General features: G+C 48.3%; 1 protein-coding gene across 1 annotated transcript in view; it reads right to left on the bottom strand.

The window, feature by feature from the left end:
- Positions 1 to 6,325: 6,325 nt before the first annotated feature.
- Positions 6,326 to 22,616, bottom strand: part of ntn2 (netrin 2) — a 37,779-nt gene continuing 21,488 nt past the window's right edge. The window contains exons 3-7 of the mRNA XM_079756876.1: positions 20,974 to 21,162; positions 13,874 to 14,023; positions 10,583 to 10,636; positions 7,845 to 7,919; positions 6,326 to 7,317 (exon numbers count right to left, since the gene is read on the bottom strand). Coding sequence (XP_079613002.1) covers positions 6,917 to 7,317; positions 7,845 to 7,919; positions 10,583 to 10,636; positions 13,874 to 14,023; positions 20,974 to 21,162 — 869 coding nt within the window. The 3' untranslated portion in view covers positions 6,326 to 6,916. The remainder of the gene's footprint in view (positions 7,318 to 7,844; positions 7,920 to 10,582; positions 10,637 to 13,873; positions 14,024 to 20,973; positions 21,163 to 22,616) is intronic.

Raw genomic sequence — 22,616 nt, 5'->3', positions numbered from 1 at the left:
CCCCACGAGGCTGCGTCTCCTCTCTACGCCCCTGAGAGGAGGCTGCACCATGACCATGGTAGGATTATGTTCCCTAGGAAGGGCCTCCAATGAACAGAAACCTTTGAGCAGGGGTACGGACTCACTTTAGGAGTGGTGCAAAGGCAGTTGAATACAGGATGAGAAGCACACTGCACAGCATCACATATAACATAGGACATGGCGCAAGACCTATCGCACACTAAAGGCTTCCAAAAATTCTCAACGGCTATCTATAAAATAGGGAAGTTAAGTTACATCTGAGATGAGGTAAACAAGATGAAACTGTAGCGCTTTATTTACCAGTAAAAAAAGGGTTACACACAAAAGCGTTACACACAAACAAGACAATGACTCTGAAGAAAACTGTTCAATTCACTTCATTTAAATGTTACTGTTTCAACTGTCAAGGTGCAAAAAAAGGAACCCTAGCAAAATGGAAACAAACAAGGCCTCAAACAAAACCTCTCTTTAATATAGTGCTCATTAATTTAATGGGAATAGCAGAAGAAAAAAATAAGAATTATCCAGAGAAAGTTGATAACTGCAGAATGATGACTTGGAAGGAAAGGTGCTGACAAAAACCACCAGTGTTCCACACTTTTACTTCTCGCCCTCTCACTTGCGCAACATCTATCAATACTTCTAGGTTAACATTGGAAGGAATTTCAATGTTTTTATTTAAAGCCAACAATTTGCAGTGTTACACTATTGTGTGGACTCTCTTTGGAAAGCAAGGGTTTGAATCCTCTGGATGCGGTTTGGTGGTAGACCAAGGTAGGGGCCAAAGAACTGATCCCTCACAACATGGCCCCACTGTCTCGCTGTGAGCCACTGAAATGCTTAATTCAATTCAATTTTATTTGTATAGCCCTTAATCACCATTACAGTATCAAAGGGATTAACAGGCCAAATATCTATGACACCCCCCTTGACCTTAGCCCCCACAAGGGTAAGAAAAAACTCCCTTAAATCAGCAAGGAAGAGATCTAGCGGAAAAACGCATAGTAGGGGATCCCTCCTTCCAGTGATGGTCAGGAGTGCAATGGGTGACATACAGGTAAAAACAGGCTGGCCGATTAACCATGATGAGAGTCCAGTCGCAGTCAGCACAACACACTGGTATTAATGGTATTAAAACACTCTATTGATGAACAGCTGACCTTTAACCTGCCGACTGGGTTGGTAAGAAAGCCGATAAGAGACAGCTGTAGAGTCAGTCAGGGCGTATTTGATACACTAGGGTGAATCGATCATTGTATATGACTCTGCAGTACTCAGGAAAGCTAGTAGCCTTGTGAGACCATCCTGATCTTGGCATCAGTCTTGCCTACTGTTGAAACCCAAAACCCAATACAACTTTCAGAAGTGAATCAGCGCTAGAGGGAGGGAGTATTTCAGAACAAAGCACGGAGGAAAGTGCAGTGGTCTGAAGTTAATTTTTTTTTCACAAAAGCACATTTCTGGCCTAGGCTAGACTATAAAGGCATATTCTATTTGATTATATTATGAGGAAAACCAAAATTATAATTTTGACTCTATAACGTTATCCAATATAAAAGAAAGCCTTACAATTTGATTTAAACTCCAAAACTTTCCCCCCCCCATCTTTAGATCATCTCCATACTGTACCGAAGATTGAAAGGTTGCAACATCAAAGAAACTTCAACATGCCCCTGGCCCCCACCCCAGAGCTCCTCTGCACCTGTCCAGGTATGATGGGGTGAGGACAGGTGTTTTCAGCCAGGTGAGTCAGGCCTCAGACACCTGGTGACCACGACAACCAGCACCTCCACAGGACATTCAAGAAAGACACAGCACACAAACAATGTGAGCTACATCTTTCAATAGATACTGTATATTGTCAGGTGGAGGGGGGAAGAAGGAGGGAGATAAAGGATAAAGAGAAAGGGAATAAGGAAGGGAGGAAGAGGGAGAGGGAAGAGGGGAGGAAATGAGAAAATTGAGGGAGTGAGAAGAATGTGTACAGAGAGCTGAAGGGGGAGGTAGAGATATACACCAGGTCCTAGAGTAAGGTTTCACTGAAGCTCACACACACACACACACACACACACACACACACACACACACACACACACACACACACACACACACCTGACTCCAACACAGATATCTCCACACAGATTTCATTAACTAATAATTTATTGATCATTAAAAAGTCAGTGGTTTGTTGCAACAACAATAATACAATGATAAACAATGAGGAGGAGTGGGTTGAGATCCTCCCTGGAGAGGCGGGCATCAAGCCCATAATATTCTGTGACAGGAAGCCTTATGGCAGTAGACCTTGTGGGGACTGTGCCCCATTCCTGACCCTAAACACGTCCAATCCGGTTAGGAGCAATTCTGAGAGTGGCCGCCTGGGATAGAACATAAAAGTGGAGGAATACATTCGGTGGAGGGGTTTGACCTAAGACCTGCAGGTGCGGGGTTGTGATTAGCATGTGCTTCTGGGTCCATCGTCCACGTGTCATGATCTCGTGTGCACATCCACGCACCATCCAGTCCGTTTCAGCCGTAAGCACAGTACCACAACAACAACATCATCCCAAACCAACAACAAGACTCCATTGGTACATATTTACAACATTTAAATGTGACACAAACGCATATAAAAGAGGGAATGCCTTGTGTGAAGAGAAACAGACCAGAGGCACACATAATCATACACAGTCTCTTAGTTACTTCTTGTAGTCCTCCATCAGAGGTTAGCCTCCATTAAACCAGGACCAAAACTCCCATAATCCATTGCGATACCCATCACCGAAAGATGGGGACATTCTTAAATGTGTAATGTTGACTCTCAACGTGTGGGCATGTACGTATGTGCATTGATGTGTTCTGTCCCCATAGGGTTGAAATATGAGATGAGTATGTGAGACATTGTGTAGTGAGAGGCTTGTTCAACCGTTTCAAAACCTTTTCAAATTATTTTTTTTAATCTTTTAAACTTTGTTTTCCTTTACAGGATAACGACTGCGATCTGTTTAGGCTCCCCAAGCATCTGTAGTTGGTCATATATTGACCACACACACACACACACACACACACACACACACACACACACACACACACACACACACACACACACACACCTGTGACAGCTTGGAGTGATATGTGTGGGGGGCAGCCTGGAACCCTAAGTGCTGCTGCCTTGCTGCTGGGGTCATTAACATTAAAACTCAGAACAAAGACGTCCAACATCTGGATCTCCACTCTATTGACGACTATCAGGGAACACAAACAACAGCATGTTTCTAGACAAAATGGAGATGTGCCCACGGGTCACCTTTTGGTACCTTTCTCTGACGATATGACTTGGTGAACAGTAGGTGACATTAAGGAGCAGGTATTTGGGGGATTGAACCCAGTGCACTGTCCTTCCTAACACCTTGATCTCGGCCAAGTTATTTAGTTTTACTTTGGGGTAAAAAATAGAATCTTCGATTGCCGGAATTTATCTGAATGTTCCTTCCGGTCTTGCTTAAAGACCAGACAGAGGTTGACATCACAAATAGAGGGATGTCATTGGGCAATTATACAAAAATTATTGGGGAAATAATTATTATTTTGGGACAACATGAAACAGGAATGAACCTTCACAGCTCAAGTTATCACAGACACTCATGGTTTTTGGAGTGGCCTCAATTGGACAGAGCTCACATTTTATTCCTAAATAGCTGAAGAATCTACATTTAGACAGCTGCCCTGGGGTCTGTTGTATGTAAAACCAAACCTTTAATGTAAAAACGACGCAGAATACTGCCTAACGAGCTGCCTAACGAGATAATGAAGGAACAGCACCCAATCACACCGCCTAATTTTGAGTGGTTCTGAACGAACCAGTGTTGTAATCAGCTGCTCTGTTACTGTGTATTTTGAAGTCATTGTTTTCTTCTAAAAATGTTCCACCACTTTCAAGGAGGGGCCCTGTCTAGTGATTGGTCGTTGTTTATTTAAGGGTTTTCTTATATTATTCAATCTTAAGCAATACCATATGATTGGTCTTAACGTTCTGTACCAGAGTCAATATCTGTTTCAACTTTCAAGCCAACGTAAACCGTAAATCAATCAGCACATGTGATTAAATACCTTGCAGGCGGTTACAATCATTACAAACACCAGTTAGTACTGTGTGTGTGTGTGTGTGTGTGTGTGTGTGTGTGTGTGTGTGTGTGTGTGTGTGTGTGTGTATGTGTGTGTGTGTGTGTGTGTGTTGTTCTACTCTTTATCAGATCTAGGACCACTGGAGGGTTCCTTTAAAAGGGCCACAGTGCGATCCACAGTGAAGTATCTCTCTGTTGGTGCCGTCACACCAAATCCTTACCACACGCCACCCCCCGGGGGCGGCGTGTTACCCTCTGGGAAGGGATGTCAAACTGAACATGCAGACACCAACAGCAGCCTTCAGGGGTCTTGCAGCTAGCTAGCTAGCGTGACATGCCTGTCAGCATGCTCATGGCTAAGGCTAGCTCGACCTAGGCCCTCTGCGAGTGTTTATCTCGCCGTCCATATAAATAAAGCACAAGGGGGCTTTAGGAGAAAGAATAAACAGCCTGGGGCAGACAGAAAGCACGGCAGTGAGCAGGGCTGTGGTTAGCGACGGTCCTGACTCCCATACACTCCTAATGTGATTTAGAAACACATGATGGCTCGCTGGCAGGAGATGACAGCCGCTCCATGGAGACGGTTGCCAGGGGGAGGAGATGAGCCAGTGGTTTGGTTTGGTTCTGTTTTCTTAGACATTGGCTTGGAATTGAAGCCTCGCTTAAGAAGAAGGGCTGGTGGGGGGACCACAAACAGGTAAACACAGTTAGGAGCGCAAGGAGATGGAAAGGCGATACCCTCGCGTCATAACATAATCAAAGAGCGCTTCAACCGTCCGCGCTTTGTCCTGACAACAGAGTAAAAAGACGAACAAAAAATACTGCATTTTGTTTGTTTGTTTGCCCACCTTGTTCTTCTTTAACTGCATTAAAAGAAAACAACATTTATCCTTGAATCTCTTCTTTTGGCACGCCTACGGCAGCCACTAACAAGACCCATCGTTTAACAAACAACCACTGGAGTCCAACCGGACACTGGAAGACATTGTTCACAAGCTCTCAGGAATATGAGTGGGGAAGCAAACACTGGTGGGCCATTCCTTCAAACACAACCAGAATGTGATTCGTCACGATTATATATATAGACAACGATAAAAAGAACCCCTCTGGAAGTCTGGGATATTTAGGAAGGTCTGCCATCTTTAGAATGGATGAAGCTGTATATTGTACATACATAGATACACACACACACACATTGAAGATCTCCATCACTGTATCCACTGACTGCTCTCCATGATGCCGCTGTCTGCTGCCTGGGGCCCTCTGGTGCTGAGGGCCCCAGGCAGCAGCCTGAGTGACAGGGTGGGGGCGGGGTGTTAAGGTCTCGCAGAGCAGAGACGGCCCTTGTGTTCTTGTCAAAAAAAAAGGGGGCTTCAGTTACAACTCAGCGCCCCTCATCCAGACTGAGGATACGGGGATGAGAGGTGATGGGAATGAGCTCCTCAGGATATGCCCGGCGTCAGTCGGTGAAGCGACAGGGGCAGGGTTTCCTGGGGCCTTTCCTGGGGGGTTTCCCCCCGTACACCCACAGGGTCTGGGCCATCAGGGTGGGGGTTGTAGACGGACACCTCCAGAGGTGGAAGACATTGAGGTGAAAAAGAGAAGATCTCTCGAGCCGGTGTGTGTTGTAGTCCAGGGTTATGGGATTTGTAGTCCATAGAGTCCATACCCGACCGATCCGGCAACAGTTGGTTTAATGCTCCGGTATCATTTTTTGATAATTTTTACACATAAAACAAAATGTCCCCGGAGGAGTAGTCTAGAGACAAGGGGGAGGGATTTGAGACAGGGTGAGAGGTTTGAGACAGGGGGGAGGGGTTTGAGACAGGGGGGAGGGGTTTAAGACAGGGGGGAGGGGTTTGAGTAGGGGGAGGGGTTTGAGATAGGGGGAGGGGTTTGAGACAGGGGGGAGGGGTTTGAGACAGGGGGGAGGGGTTTGAGATAGGGGGGAGGGGTTTGAGACAGGGGGGAGGGGTTTGAGACAGGGGGGAGGGGTTTGAGACAGGGGGAGGGATTTGAGACAGGGGGGAGGGGTTTGAGATAGGGGGAGGGGTTTGAGATAGGGGGGAGGGGTCTGAGATATGGGGGAGGGGTTTGAGACAGGGGGGAGGGGTTTGAGACAGGCGGGAGGGGTCTGAGATAAGGGGGAGGGGTCTGAGACAGGGGGGAGGGGTTTGAGACAGGGGGGAGGGGTCTGAGACAGGGGGAGGGGTTTGAGACGGGGGGGAGGGGTTTGAGACAGGGGATGGGTTTGAGACGGGGGGGAGGGGTTTGAGATAGGGGGGAGGGGTTTGAGACAGGGGGGAGGGGTTTGAGACAGGGGGAGGGGTTTGAGACAGGGGGAGGGGTTTGAGACAGGGGGGAGGGGTTTGAGACAGGGGGGAGGGGTTTCGGGAGGAGATCTGGGCATCTTTGCGGTCGTCCTTGGAGACAGGGAATGTCTGCCCTTCATACCCTTTTTAATGGTTCCTTTTCAAGGCTCGACCAGTCAGAAGAACCACGACGACATTCTGACCACACATCTCGGAAAAATAAAAAGTTAAACAAGTCCATCCAATGTACACAAGAAGCAGTCCTTCCGAACGGGCAGGGTTAGTCTCTGATGTGCAGCGTCCCCGGGGCCCGGGGCCGGTGGGGGGGGCAAGGTGTTGCTGGCTCCCCTCCCTACCAGGAGTCATGGGAAAGGGCGGGTGGGGGTCACAGTTTAAAGGTAGATGGGAGGGGTGGGGGGCTGAATAAGAGGAGGTGGGGCAGGGCGTGGCCGTCGGTCATCATGCTTTGCCACACTTGCCCTTCTTCTCCTTGCGCTGGAACTTCCTGAGCCGCCGCGTCCATACGTCCCTCCACTGGATGACCAGGCTGTTCTTATCCGCCACCAGGCCCACTCGCTGCTCCGCCCCAGCTGCTCCGCCTCCGGCTACCCCGCTGACGGCTCCTCCCCCCACGGCGGGCCCCCCGCCCCCGACTCCCTCGGACCCGCCTCCCATCACCAGGAAGCGCTTGCTCATCTGGATCTTGGGACACTTGCAGGCCAGGTCCTTCATGTGGATCCACAGCACGTTGTCGCCGCGCTTCAGCGGCTCGCCGCGGCTCTTGTACACCGACACCACCATGACGGAGAACTTGGCCCAGTCGCCCAGCGTCTCCATGTCCAGCACGTTTACCTGCACCGCTGCACCACACACAAACACACACACACAGGGCAACGCACACGTTCACACACACCACAACACACCACCCAAGACAAGCATTAACAAGGGAGCTGAGACCACGCTGTGACCTGGTCCTGAGAGTCCTCGGTCACACAAGGGGTCAACCATAAGAAGTACAGAGAGTTTTTCTACAGAGGGTGAAGAGATGTAATCTCCCACTGGTGCTCTTCAGTATGGCCTTGGGTTAGTAAATGGATCAAAGATAATGAAAGGCACACATTTGGAATCAAGTTGCAAAAGCACTTCTTTACTTTCGTCTCACGTTCTATATTTCCGTTTTCATTCAATCCAGTTAAAATATGTTTTGAATATGTTAAAATTCCAAAAGAGAAAACCTTTCATTTTCTTGTCCACCTATGGCATGAAATCAATAAAAAATATTATTAAATATCTGAGGTTATGACCCACAGAATCTCTTTTCAGGGTTAGAAATGTGAGAGTTGTTCTGTTTTGTCAGGGGCAGATACACCAGCCCCTAGTTCCTTACCATAGTCCTTCTTGCAGTATTTCTTCATGTTGATCTTCAGGTTTCCCTTCACAGGTTTACAATAGGACTCACAGTCTGTGGAAACAAATCCCACAACATTAAGTCTGTGTTATCACAGGGGGCTGGGGCGTTGTCAACAGACCAGGGTTAAACGCAGATCCCTTTCACACGCTGTCTGGGGACGGGAAAGAAAATCCCCAAGACCGCTAGGAAGCAGTCCAGGCAGGGTGGACATTGATCGGCCACGCCCTGCTACACATCGACCAGTCTACAATGACCAGCTGACTGCGGCGGGCCGTTTGGCCTCAGAGGGTTGCAGGATGGCCTTTCTAATGCAGGGCGCAGAAAAGCTAATAAAGGGGGTTTGGACACACCCCATGGCTGCTGGCCGTGGGGTGTAGTTTGGCAGGACCGGCCGCTGCGGAGTGGTTGGACGCCAAGCCCAACGAGTGATTAAAGCTCTGTTTACCTCGGGAAGGTCTGGGGCACATTGCAGCACCTCGCACATGTTCACACCCTGTTGTGGTGCCAGGGATACTGCCACCGCAGCCCATCCGCTGGTGTGTTTGTTTGGTGTTCCTGACCCCAGACCACCGGGACGGTTCCGGGATGTCAAACGAGCACCAATCCGCCGGGCAAAAGCTTGCTATAACAGTTGTATGTTTGTGAGGGCGAGTAGATCAAACACAGTGTATCAGCCTGTCACTAAGGCTGCATCTCTGTGATTCTAGTGTGCCCTAAGACATGAAAGGATACACACCGCTTACATGTCAGATCATTACCGCAAACGTGTGTGTAAGGGACCACAACTAAACAGTGTGTTTAGTCTTAAGGACGTCTCGTCCGTTATGACACAAAGCCTTGGGATGTGTTGTTGCCATGGAAGCGTGTGCCATGGGATGTTTGAGGACGCAGGTCAGGTAGAGTTTACAGGGGCGCTGCCTTCTGCTCCATGGAGCTCTCGCTGCTGCGGAGGAACCAAGAATCTCTGGGAGTCGAGGACCTTGCTTTCCAAAGCAAACCAATTAAAACGACTCTGAACTGAACAGGAAACACTGGCCCAATTACACCAGAGAGAGAAAGAGAGAGAGGGTGAGGGTGGAGAGAGTGGAAAAGAAAGAGAGAATCTGAGAGTTGCTTGGGCTCTGGGAGTAGGAATGAATCACTTGATCCTTCCCAGTTGCTTCTGCGGATGGATGGAAGGATGGATTGGAGGAAGGAGGAAAACACTGGTGTTGAAGGAAGGCTGGAATGAAAGGAGAGAAGAGATGGAGGTGTGTCTGGGAAAGGGGGATGAGGTGGATATTAAGCTGTCACGAGATCTGGCTGAGGGACAGTGTGCTGGAGAACATATTAGAGAGGGAGTGAGACTGTGTTTGTTTACATGTAGAAGGCGTGTGATGTGGCAAAGGGTTGTATTTCAAAGCGGAATCAAGTGAAGATGGCTATCTCCCTGAGGGGAGCAACAGACTGGGAGTGGAGAGATGTTATCTCTGGAGAGCAGTGTGTGTGTCCATTTATCCTTGGCCACTGTGTGTGTGTGTGTGTGTGTGTGTGTGTGTGTGTGTGTGTGTGTGTATGGCTGTGTTGAGGTTCTGGCAGGGTTCCAGTTTGTGTGTTTTTCCCAGTAAAAGTAATTTAAAGCTGAGCTCTCACCTCACGTTGATCATCCACACACACACACACACACACACACACACACACACACACACACACACACACACACACACACACACAGTGGCCAAGGATAAATGGACTTCGCTGCCCCTAGCACAAAACCCGTCCGCCACTTAAGGGCTGGGTGGAGGGGTTCCTGAAGGCTGGGGTTCGGGGTGGGCTGGAACTCAGTTAGGGCGTAAATTAACGGAAGTGTTGGCGACCCTTTCCCAGGGAGCAGGAGGCTAGAGCCGAGCCATCGGGCTCCTCCGTCACTAGCGGGCTGCAAGTTCTGCTGAATCTTTAACAGTCAATGTGTTGCTAGGAGAAGAGAAGTTATACCTGATAGATGGAGCAGAGCTCACGAGAGGCTCCGGTACTCAGTCACTGATGAACCACTGGGTTTAAAGTTGAAGTGTACCGCAGTACACGTGAGTTTACGTGCGGGACTGTCTGTTGAAACGTGTATTCCTTTTAATCCCTGTGCCTTTCTGTTGCTGAATGATATTATCCAACCTGTGATGGACCGCTATCTGGCCCGCCACAACGGCGACTGCGCGTGGTTCGGATATTCAGGCAGTGCGTGTGCAGGGCTCTGAGCGTCCGCTACACACTCCTTCACAGAGGAGGTTAGGAACGTTTCAGATGGTTTCCGAGCTCACTAATAAAAATGTATAAATAATAATCACGGAAGACAGGCAGAAAAAAATGAAGAGAGAAGGGATTCACAGATCATTTCTCCAGCATGTACACAGTCGTCCCTGTACAAGCTCAAGTCCTTTCCTGTGCGACTACCTCGGTCTGATGCGCGATGGCGTGACATCGACAAAGGGAAAGCTGGCCTTCCAGGGATAGGGGTTTCCCTGCACACTCGTTTATTTAGCAGAACATGAAAATGGCCGACCCCACCCTCCATTAATATTTATTCCACAGCTTGAAGACCCTGCCCAGAAATATATAAGAACTGGTAAACAGGTGGGGTGGGGGAGAAGGAGGAGGAGGATGAGGGGAGAGGGAGAGGGACAGGGAGGGGGAGGGGGGGAGATGGGGAGAGTGTTCTTTGAGTGACTTGAGAGACTAACCTGCTGGCTCCTCTGTGCTGCTGATCAGGGCTGTAGGGTTGACCACTGGGATCTCTGAAACACAGAAGAAAAGCAAAAAACATTTTTAACTAGAGCAGGCACACCATCGATACATGGCTTCACAGGGACACATGCTGGAGCAGGTTGTGAGGGATGCCATCTGGATGGTCAGATGAATGAGGTATGTCTGAAAAAAGTGGGAATAAGTTCCACAGAGGCCTCGGAGAGGTTGTGCATACATACATACATCCATCCATGGAATCATATGCCAGAACTGGCTATAAACAAAGAGCAGGAGCCTCACGCAAGGCCCCCAAACCACATTCAGACCAGCCCCCACAAACCATACACCCACACCTCTCCAAAAAAGACTACAACCTAAAAATGTTTGAATGGGCTTAATGTAAATTACTGCGTAACTATGATAATCCGCATTGATATGTGCTAAATCTAAAAACAAATATATTTCATCCTCTGTTTTAATGCTTATTCGCAAAAAAATACAGCAGCATGTGCAGCAGACAGTACTAGCCAAGGGCGTAGGAACCGGGGGGGACGGAGGGGACGTGTCCCCTCCAATATTGGAGACAGGCGCATTTGTCCCACCTAAAAATTATACCGGGGGGAGAAAAATATTTTATTTTATTTTGAAAGCACAACACAGCGTCTTGTCACCGCTTCTTATTCTAAAAAACTGGATGATTGAGCAATTAAAGAATTGATTTGATATTAATCAATTCATTACTGACATTCAAAATGTGTTTTCCTTTACATTTACAAATGTATCTTTTTAGTAGAATAAAATATATTTGTGAATTTTTTCAGTGTAGTTAATTTATGACATATTTCTGTTCAAACCATTAACGGATCTGTCAGGTTTCCGATATGTGTCCCCCCCCAATGTTAAACTCATTCCTACGCCCCTGGTACTAGCAGTCCTTGCTGGGTGTGATGATGTCACAAATCCGACTTTGGGATGAGCGCAGAAACGTGTGAGCAGTCTCACTTTATTTTCCTTCCTTTAGGTTTCGCCCAATCTGTGTCACAGGCCACAGAGATCAGGACTGGGCTGACCAAATGGAAAGAGTTCCTACTGGAACTAAACCTCTGTGAAATGAGCACCTGACCAATGAATCTGTCCCATTAAACATCTTCAAACAAAATGGGAATTGTGTCACTTCACTCATAGATGACACCTCTTAGTGTCTTTAGCGTATTTCCCAGTATCTGGAGACAGATGCCGTGGCCCCTCCCTCCAGAAGGTGGGCCCTGTTTGATGTGGTGGGCCCCTGTAGTCCAGCCATGCGCTGCTTTCCAATACACATGCTAATGCAAACAAACGGCCGCCGAATGGAAACGTAAACAGCCTCAGAACCATCGGCTTAGCATCTACTCAAGAGGATTTGTTTCTGATTGGTGTTGTTGCTGCGAGAGGCTTTGAGGAGAAGCCAGCCCATTGGAGGAGGAGGAGGAAGGGAAGGGGGAGGATGAGAAGGAGGAGGAGGAGGAGGAGGAGGAGGAGGAGGAGGGCATTCATCTGGAGTGATGTTCTGAGGGCCCGAGGAGGATGGCAGTTGGATCTCTCTGAGATTATGGACACCCCTGTGAAACAAAACAAAACAAAGACGAAGGGCCCGATTGAGTCGGGGCTCCGACACAGAGGGGCCAGCTGTTGAAGAGCCTCCGGTCCCCAGGGTTTGGGTTGGACTGAGACAGAACGAAAGACCATGAAAGAGAAATTTAAATAAGGGTCACTGCTGTCATACTAATTGGCTGCTTAGTGGCCCTTGTTTTGTGTGCAGGGGCCAGGAGGGGCCACTTGGGTGGACGGGGCTTCTATGCGTCCCTTTGAGGAGAGAAAAGGATGAACCGACGCAGGCAGCGAGTACAGAACTCATGGACTCTCATGTACTGGAAGAGCTGGAGGGGGCGTCACAACAAGACGAGACTAACTTAAGCCCACACGCACAGCTCTCCTTGAACCATCGGCTGGGCTGTGACATTGGCTGCTGTTACTTTTGCTACTTCCTGCTGCCCCTATGACCATCTGTTGCACTGCTGGTGATAGGGGCAGCAGGCCCCATGTGACTCCATGTGGCTCCATGTGGCTCCATGTGGCTCCATGTGGCTCCATGTGGCTCCATGTGGCTCCATGTGGCTCCATGTGGCTCCATGTGACTCCATGTGACTCCATGTGGCTCCATGTGGCCCCATGTGGCTCCATGTGACTCCATGTGGCTCCATGTGGCTCCATGTGGCTCCATGTGACTCCATGTGGCTCCATGTGACTCCATGTGACTCCATGTGGCTCCATGTGACTCCATGTGGCTCCATGTGGCTCCATGTGACTCCATGTGGCTCCATGTGGCTCCATGTGGCTCCATGTGGCTCCATGTGGCTCCATGTGGCTCCATGTGGCCCCATGTGGCTCCATGTGGCTCCATGTGGCTCCATGTGGCTCCATGTGACTCCATGTGCTAATGAATTCTCCATACATATGTATCTATGTGTGTGTGTATGAGATCATGCAAGCGAGTGAGTGAGTGAGTGAGTGAGTGAATGAGTGAGTGAGTGAGGTAGTGAGTGAGTGAGTGAGCGAGTGAATGAGTGCGGTAGTGAGTGAGTGAGTGAGTGAGTCAGGTAGTGAGTGAGTGAGGTAGTGAGTGAGTGAGTGAGTGAGTGAGTGAGTGAGTGAGTGAGTGAGTGAGTCAGGTAGTGAGTGAGTGAGTGAGTGAGTGAGTGAGTGAGCGAGTGAGTGAGTGAGTGAGTGAGTGAGTCAGGTAGTGAGTGAGCGAGTGAGCGAGTGAGTCAGGTAGTGAGTGAGTGCGGTAGTGAGTGAGTGAGTGAGTGAGTGAGGTAGTGAGTGAGTGAGTGAGTGAGGTAGTGAGTGAGTGAGTGAGTGAGTGAGCGAGTGAGCGAGTGAGTCAGGTAGTGAGTGAGTGAGTGAGCGAGTGAGTGAGTGAGTGAGTGAGTGAGTGAGTGAGTGAGTGAGTGAGGTAGTGAGTGAGTGAGTGAGTGAGTGAGTGAGGTAGTGAGTGAGTGAGTGAGTGAGGTAGTGAGTGAGTGAGTGAGTGAGGTAGTGAGTGAGTGAGTGAGTGAGTGTGGTAGTGAGTGAGTGAGTGAGTGAGGTAGTGAGTGAGTGAGTGAGCGAGTGAGTGAGGTAGTGAGTGAGTGAGTGAGTGAGGTAGTGAGTGAGTGAGTGAGTGAGTGTGGTAGTGAGTGAGTGAGTGAGTGAGGTAGTGAGTGAGTGAGTGAGCGAGTGAATGAGTGCGGTAGTGAGTGCTGACTCACTGATGCAGGGTGCGACAGGTGAGCGACTCTGCTGGTAGCCCTTGGCGCAGCGGTTGCAGGTTACCCCGGTAACGCCGTCTTTACACGGGCACTGTCCCGTTGTCTGGTTGCATGTCTTACCAGCCGCGCCCACCGGGTGGCAGTCACACGCTAGAGTGGGGGAGGGGAGGGAGAGAAGACAGAAGAAAGTCATGTACTGTCATCCTTTGCACCTACCTGCCTACCTTTTCACTTTTGAATTTGTATATTTCACGTTGAGTGCGACATGTTCAAATAGGGTAAGGATATATATAGGGTGTACGTATATATATCATAGTCGTGTCCTGGAGAGTTCCTCTCAGCAGGCCTCTAACCAGGTGCAGTGATGGGGAACATATATGAGTGAATAAACTAGTAGATGACAAAGAGAGAAGAATGAGTGAGCAAGCGAGAGAGCTAGAGAAGAGTTAAGAGAGAGAGAGGTAGAGAGAGAGAGAGAGATAGAGAGAGAGGTAGAGAGCGAGAGGTAGAGAGCGAGCAAGAAGAGAAGAAGAGAGGGTGGAGAGAGCGAGTGGAGAAAGGGCGAGGTAGAGAACAGAGGGAGGGGGAGGAGGAAGGTAGTAAGAAAAAAGAAATCTAGGGAAAGTAGACTGAGAGGAGGGTGAGAGTGAATGGGAGAGTAGGGAGAGAGGGTGAAACAGAGAAAGGCAGAGGGCGAGATACAAGAGGTCAGAGTGAAGGAGAAAGAGAGAGAGGGAGAGGAGAGAGAGAGAGAGAGGGTAAGAGAGGGAGTCATGGGGTTATGGTGGTCTCGGTTGGTGCCTCAACACATCACCCAAGCCCCTATCTCGCGCCATGTGCTGCTCGGCCAATAAACACACACTTAACATTTCACAACGATGGAGGCGCACAAACAGCTCATTTGTCGACACGTCGGAACCCAGGGTGGAAACCCCGACCTGCTCTTAAAAGCAGCCCCAGGAGGCCTGTGATTGGTCGATTCTGACACGACCCCCAAACTGTTCATTATCTCTGTGCATCGGAAAGGGAAACTTTTCCGCTCGTTAAAAGAGGCTAAACTACAGCTCTGAAAGCAATTCCCACATTAACCTTATCTAGTCCATGGACCTCTCCGAGGTGGGCGAATCCTGCCCATTCTGCAGTCAGCAGCCGGGGGGGTGGTCTCTGGGGGCTGGAAGAGTGTGTACAGGTGAGGGCGTGGGGGGGGGGGGGGGGGGGATTGAGTCGAGGCTAAGCGACAAGTGGGGCGTGTCGCCGCCGTGTGTGGTCGCCGAGGACAACCTGTTATTAACCAGGGAGACACAACCTCAGGAGGAACGGCTGAACGAGTTGCTGAGGTTAACGAGTCTACCTGATTCTACCTGTTCCTCCGCTCCTCCAGGTGGATTTAAATAGCTTATTTGGTTTATGGGTTTTGAGGAAACCATAATCATCTCATAATAGTGTTACAACTAAACCTATTTGAATGAGCTGAATAATCAGAAGAACGACAGAAACATAAAAAAAAGACCAACCAATGAGGAGGTTGTGTTTTCAGGGACAATGTGTCTGCTGTGCTGATGGAAACTGTTTTCATTGTGTTATACCTGTCCAACTGAGTTTGTTAACATGTTTGCACACAAAGCCTCACAGAGTAACTTGTCTGGTTAAAGCTTGCTTTGATATTGATATTCTATATGTTTAAACTGGTGTGGACTGTCATTATAGATGTGATTGTGTAATGTTTTCATGTGCCGGCCAGGCGTCTCGACCACAGGGTCTGGCTGGGAATGGAAAGACATTCCTTCCCTGTGCAGAGCCAGACACCTGTTGGACTGTGTGTGTGTGTGTGTGTGTGTGTGTGTGTGTGTGTGTGTGTGTGTGTGTGTGTGTGTGTGTGTGTGTGTGTGTGTGTGCGTGTGCGTGTGATGGGCCTGGTACTGCCGGTCGGCTCTTGTGATCTCCCACGCGACCATCTGGAAGCCGAGGGCCACTGGGAGTCCCGGCACCTCAGCCTGGAGACCGTAAATCTGGCGGCCCCAGGGCCCATAGCCAATCCTCAACCCCAGTCCTGCTGCCAGGGGCCACAGTCCTAACCCTGGCCAGCGCTAACCCTCGCTGGAGCTGCCAGCAGAGTCACTAATACTCTTTAGGTTAATTTAATCATTTTGAGTTAGAATAAGAATAACTTACGTTTTATAAAATAGTATTTGTTTTTGGTTTACATGTATATAATGCAAATAATATATACTTAGTGATGGCTATCTATGTTCAATTAATTACGCAAGCTAATTTGTGATTTTGTGTGTTTTTTATCTGACGTCATGGATTTGGAAATAAATGCCTGTTAACATAAAGGAACGCCTTGCGTTTGTGTTAAAACTGGAGAGGAGCTACTCGAACCATCTCTGTCATTCACCCTTTCTTACCCTAATCATGTCTAAAAACTAAAGATCTGTAAACCATTATATATTGGCTGGGAGTCAAACGCCATAATCCTAGACAGTAACCCAAAAAAACTATACATGCCCTCTGGTGCATAGTGGGACATTTTTACATTTAGATGAAACCCACTCAACTCCTGTGTTCATGACCTCACTCTGACTTTGAGCGAACTGACTTGACAGTGGGTCAAATGTCAAGAGGACAGTTGGAGGGTCCAGGTCTGGTCTGCCTTTGTTTCAGACCCTGGATGTCTGGTCAGACTTTGTTTCAGACCCTGGCAGTCTGGTCTGCCTTTGTTCCATGCAGCTCTGGTGACCATGTGACCCCCATGGCCAGCAAAAACCCTAGCCTCCGTCAAAGCCACGCCACTAGCTCCAAACCTAGCCACAACACTAGCTTGACAGCTAGCCCTAGCACTAGCCAAACAGCTAGCCACGACACCAGCCCTACTGCTAGCAAAAACCGGAGCCACTTCCCTAGCTGTACCACGAGCCCCGGTCATAGCACCACTGCTTAGCCAAATTGTAGCCACTTTCATAGCCCCAACAATAGCCCGACCGCTATCAGCTCTGCTAGCCCCAGCTGGCTAAACCCCACACTTCCCCTTCCCTTCTGCGTTAGCCATCAACGCGGTGGACATCAGTCTACACTCAAGGATCTCACTTTCCTTCCAAACAAACCCGCCTTGTTCAGACAGCAGCCCTCACAGCCAGCGTCTGCATTGTGCAATAAACAAGTCGCCACAGCCAGCTGTAGCAGCCCTGAGTGTGTGTGCGTGTGTGTGTGTGCGTCTGTGTGTGTGTGTGTTGTTCAGTGCTGTGTGAGGACCAGCCTTCTGAAGTTTTATGTGTGGAGGGGCTTTGGCCAGTTTAGGGCCAGTAAAAATGTCCTCAGATGTTGATGACTTTTCAGATCTATGCAACTGAAGGCATGACCAGGCGTTGGCTGGCTTTAACTGATTAGCAGTGCTCTGGGTGAGAGACACAGAGAGGGAGACAGAGAGACAGAGACACCCACATAGGGAGAGAGAGAGAGAGGGAGAAAGAGAGAGAGAGGGAGAGAGAGAGAGAGAGAGAGAGAGAGAGAGAGAGAGAGAGAGAGAGGACAGAGAGACAGAGACAGAGACACTCACATTGTTTGAGAAAGAGAGAGAGAGAGAGAGAGAGAGAGAGACACAGAGAGAGAGAGAGAGAGAGAGACCATGTCTGTTTTGTGACTGTTTATGTCGGAGTGTGTAGTTTGCTGATGTGCATTTGTTTGGGAGTTTAAGCTGTGTGTGATGGTTATGTTTGTATAGTGCTTGGACATAAACCATTTGTAAGCTTTTTTAGATTGGTGAGCCATCAAAATGTCGTGAATGTTATGAATGATTGTTGTGTGTGTGTGTGGGATTGTATGTCCAGTGTGTACTGTGTGTGATGGAAGTATTTGCGAGTGCTATAAGTTTATGAAGCAGTAAGTGTGTGTTTGTGTGTGTGTGTGTGTGTGTGTGTGTGTGTGTGTGTGTGTGTGTGTGTGTGCGTGATTGAAAACAGACATGACCTTACCTCCATCACACCCCCTCCCCTCATGCTGCTTTAGAAAACACCTGTATTTTATTGCTTACAACTCCACCACCACCCCGATCACAGTGTCCAACACTGTTCCACCAAGACAGATGCACAGCCCTCTCAATCTGTGACAGGTTAAGAGACGGAGAGAAGCACACGCAGAGAGAGAGCTTGACATAGAGAAACAACGAAAGAGAACAAAAGCGAGAAAGAAAGAGAGAAAGAGAGAGAGAGAGAGAGAGAGAGAGAGATTTATTTTGTTTTATTTTAATGATTATTCGTAACCTATAATGTTTTTTTGTAGCTTTTCTTTACATTCATTTAATTAAAAAAATTACATACACATATAGATGTACATATGTACATCTGTATGTTATGTTATATTTTTATAGTTTGTCATATGTACATATCGTTCTGATGTTCTCTTTTGTTATTATGCATAATATTTGTAATACTGTAATGCTTTGGCAACACTGTTTGGTTTACCACAATAGTCATGCCAATAAAGCTTTTTTTTATTGAATTGAGAGACAGTGAGAGAGAGAGAGAGAGAGAGAGAGAGAGAGAAGGGGTTGAAATAGAAAAGCTCCTGTTCTGGTCCTCCGGCGTGCATGGCATCCCGGTCCAGGATCATTACCGCAGCAACAGTCGTTTCCCAGGGTGATAAATATTTTACGCTTGATCACCAAGCTTTCATTAAAGTGATGACAGAGGGGTCTGAAACCCACCCGCCTTCGATCTGGTCCCGGCCGGTAACACCGAAAAACTAAACTTTAACAACAGAACAGCAGAACAATCGAACTACACCTAGCCATGAAACGACAGCTAACCACCAAGCAACAGTCAATCCCAACAGCTAACATGAAACACAACTACTGTCAGCCACGAACACCACCCACCAAGCAACAGTAAACCCCAATAGCTAACACGAAACAGAGCTACAGTCATCCACGAACACCAAACAACAGGTAACCGCGGACAACAACAAAGCAACAGATAACACTAAGACCTAAAAACAGTAAACAGGCGAGCAACAGCCAAGCAATAACTGAACCCCAAACGACATTAAAATAAAAACAAGCGACCGCCACTGAACAACTGGGAACCGCAAACAACCCCTAGCCACCAAACAACAACCAACACTAAACCATGAACCACGACTAAATACAGACCAACAGAAAACGACCAACACCGACAAAACTGTCAATCACTGGACACATAAAACAGTTGGCAACCAGTGAACAGCATCAGTATTAATCAATGAGCTTCACAGGTGTTTGGAATAACCTCAACTGACCTAACAGATCAAAGTGAGTTCCGCTGAAATTCCGCTGAAACATCCAGATTCATATCATGATACACACTAGTGTGTATAGACCGCGGCCCTGCGGCTATGTGTAGACAACAAAACCTAGCTAGTGTGTAGGACAAGTTGATGTGTTGCTTGGCAACAGTCCAGTCCCAATTCAGTTGAGGAACTATTTGTGTTGCGGGGGCAAAATAAATCATTAAATCCAAATCTGTTGTCGCTTATTGCTGTTGACTAATCAATGGCGCTTGTAGAACTGTTGCATCAATGCAACACTTGAGGTGGTGCTGTTGCAAGATTAACAGCACGGCGGCCATTCTGCCGTGGGTATGAAGGCCAAAGATAATCAAATGCATTCTGCAGTTCAGTGGAACAGCACTTCCTCTCGTGTGATATCACTTAAACCCCAATAAACTGTTAACTACCAAAATCAATCACTGAACAACACTCAACATCCAACACCTATCCACAAAATCCGCACAGCTAACATGAGGTAACCGTCTCTGAGGCCTCACTGCCTGGTGAGCAGTTCTGCTACAACACAGGGCCAAGGTAGCCTCCGCCCGCCCACGTACTTCCGCTCAATTTGCGTTTCCCTTCAATACTACGTCTGGGTTTGTGGTATATTCCCAGGTTTACTCCGGCCAAATGTTGCTGGTCCAATCAGCGAACAGAGGGAGTGGCTGAGAACAAATGACGTTGAGGTTGTGCGCTAGTTTCAGTTGTAGTCAAACGTTAGCGATTGGTTAGGCAGATCCAGAGTGGCACTGGGCGGATCCAATAGTTTTAAACTCCAACAGACACCCGCCTTCAAGTGATCTAACGTTTGTCAATGGAGAGTGGCCAGACTCTGTGCAAATGAAATGAAGTACGAGAGTCTGGTAGGACCAGGCTAGGGCCAAGGCCCGCCCGAAGGGAGATGTCACCCCACAGGAACCTTGTCCATGAGCTGTGTCAGAACCGTCAAACCACAGAGCCCGACCCACAGTGCGACAATATGTTCCCCCCAGTGGAGAGAGAAACTAAAAGGGGAAAAAGCCGAGCGGAAAAGAAAGAGCCTCAGGCTGAATATCAGTCTAATAATAATATTCATTGAAATACGAAACCTTCCCTCGCCAATACACGCTTTTTCCATGAGGATAAACTAATAATGCGATGTGGCTTGTGGTGTGAGCAGATATTTAAATGTATTGGCAGAGCTCCCTCTCTATATTTACTTTTGCAGGCATGGGACTTCTCCTCTGCTCCCCGTGCTAACGCTACGCTATGCTGTTGCAAGTCAGAAATGCCTATTATACCTGCCATAGCTCAGAGACAGCCCCACTTGTGTTTTCATTCTGACGACTAGGAATAAAAGCATCATGTTTTAGTCCTTGGGGTTAGTTCACTACCAAACTGTGCTGTAGAGATGACAAGCATCGTGTTAAGTCCTTAGGGTACCTGCTGATACCTTAGCCACTAGACCAGGTTTGGGCCAAGCTTTGGCCCATGGGATTGATTTTGAATATTATCAGTTGCAGGACCCTATCAGTTGTATCACAAACGTTTCATAAAAAAAAAAAAAAAAGTATCATACAACCTAAATTGTGTTTTCTGGCCTGAGAGAAATATTATATTTCAAGTCATCGTGAGAAAAGAATAAGCAGAAATGGGTTTTGGAAATATTCAGTAACAGCCTTGTGTGCTTTGGCCCAGAGCCCCCTGGTGAGACCATATCCCCCTCTAGTCCTTTCCGCCTGACCCCATTAAACTACCCCAGCCCTCCCCCAACACACACACACACACACACACACACTCCGGTGGGGGCGTTGCCGTACCTTTGCAGGCCCGCCGGTGGGTGACGGGTCGGGCCATGTCCCGGTAGAAGCCCTCCTTGCAGTAGTGGCAGTGGCGTCCCGCCGTGTTGTGGCGGCAGTTCATGCAGACGCCGCCGCTCTTGCGGCCCGACAGCTTGTACAGCTCCATGTTGAACCGGCAGCGCCGGGCGTGGAGGTTGCAGTTGCATGCTGGGGGGAGACGTCAGAGAGAGAGGATGGATTAGCATCGTGACTGGCGGAGGTTGCAGTGAATGGAAGCCCTGTGTCTTTGGATGTGATAGGAACACTGTAAAATAAAAAATGAACAGCATCAAAACAGCGGTCATAATAACTTGTTTGGATTTAAACGTTCTGTCATTCAGACTAAAAGTGATTTAAACATTTACAAATTATGGCCACGTCACCCCATGCAAGAATTTCACAAGCGACATAATGTATAATATTATTTACAATGACGCTATTGTTTTCAAAGTGACTTTCAGCACATCCAGGGATTATTATTGAGCAGGTCGTAAGGGGCATCTTGCTCAAGAAGGCCAACAGTCAAGTAGGCTCCATGCATTGCGGATTGAAACCCACTGCCCTTTGACTGGGAGGCAAACGGCAAACAGGCACTAAGCAGGCACTAAGCCGTCCTTCCCGTGAGATGAGCCATTCGGGGCCATTTCAATGAGGGCATCCATTCCTACAATGGGTGGCCCCAGCCGGACTCAAACCCCTGATCTGGCAGCGATGACGCCGTGCTTTATCGAGCTCAGCAGGCCAGGACCACAGCTACGGCGCCGTACTATACATAGAACTCCAGCAGTCATCACACGCTGGCCAAGGGCTTAGCCATCAGCAGACCAGTGTGGTCGGCACGACACAGCACATAGGAGGGGCTGCGGCTAATACTTCCACAGTGTCGAGCTAAACTTGTTCGCCATTAGCGCTCTCATCAATCCCGATGAGATATTTGTAGAGAGCTCATTTCGTCCATTTCATAATTAATGGTGCGAGCGTCATTACTTATTAATCATCTGGAAAGGAGAGGGCTCGTACTCTCATGAATGGCTGATGAGATCAGACTCCTGAAAACTATTAAAAGTCCCACAGATGAGGCAGGGGAGGTAAATGAGGCAGTGGGAGATGGATGACAAGCCCGATGAAGAAGTTTCAAGCCTTCTGGTTGAGAGACGGGCCCTTTTCAGCTCATAAATCCTGACGGCCGAGGGCTAACCATGACGAAAGGATCTGCCAAGCGTGATCGCTAGCGTCGGCTTCCTCAGTTTCTTGCTCGCCGTGACACAGTGAAGTTCAATCAAACCATTCTCCTTTTGTTTATCATTTAGCCTTCATCACCTATTCAACAGGAGACGTGCTACTTTCTTTGGTTCTACCAATGGAAAGCGTTCCTGTCATTCCATCTCCTTGGTTCTACCAAAAGAAGGCGTGCCTGACCCTCCAACTCCTTTGTTTTACCAATAGAACTGTGACCATAACCTTATTAGTCATCAAGTTGATTATCAAAGTCACAACTCTTCTTTGTTTTGGCACCGCAGTGGTGGAACAAGCCCCCTGCCGATGTCAGGACCGCAGAGTCGCTCTCCAGCTTCCGCAAAAGACTCAAGACTCACTTGTTCAGAGTTCACCTGGAATCTGCA

This window comes from Pollachius pollachius, assembly GCF_949987615.1.
Source record: "Pollachius pollachius genome assembly, chromosome: 19".
In the NCBI taxonomy this organism is placed as follows: domain Eukaryota; kingdom Metazoa; phylum Chordata; class Actinopteri; order Gadiformes; family Gadidae; genus Pollachius; species Pollachius pollachius.
The sequence above is the reverse complement of the archived record's forward strand: the minus strand, read 5'-3'. Positions and strand labels throughout refer to the sequence as shown.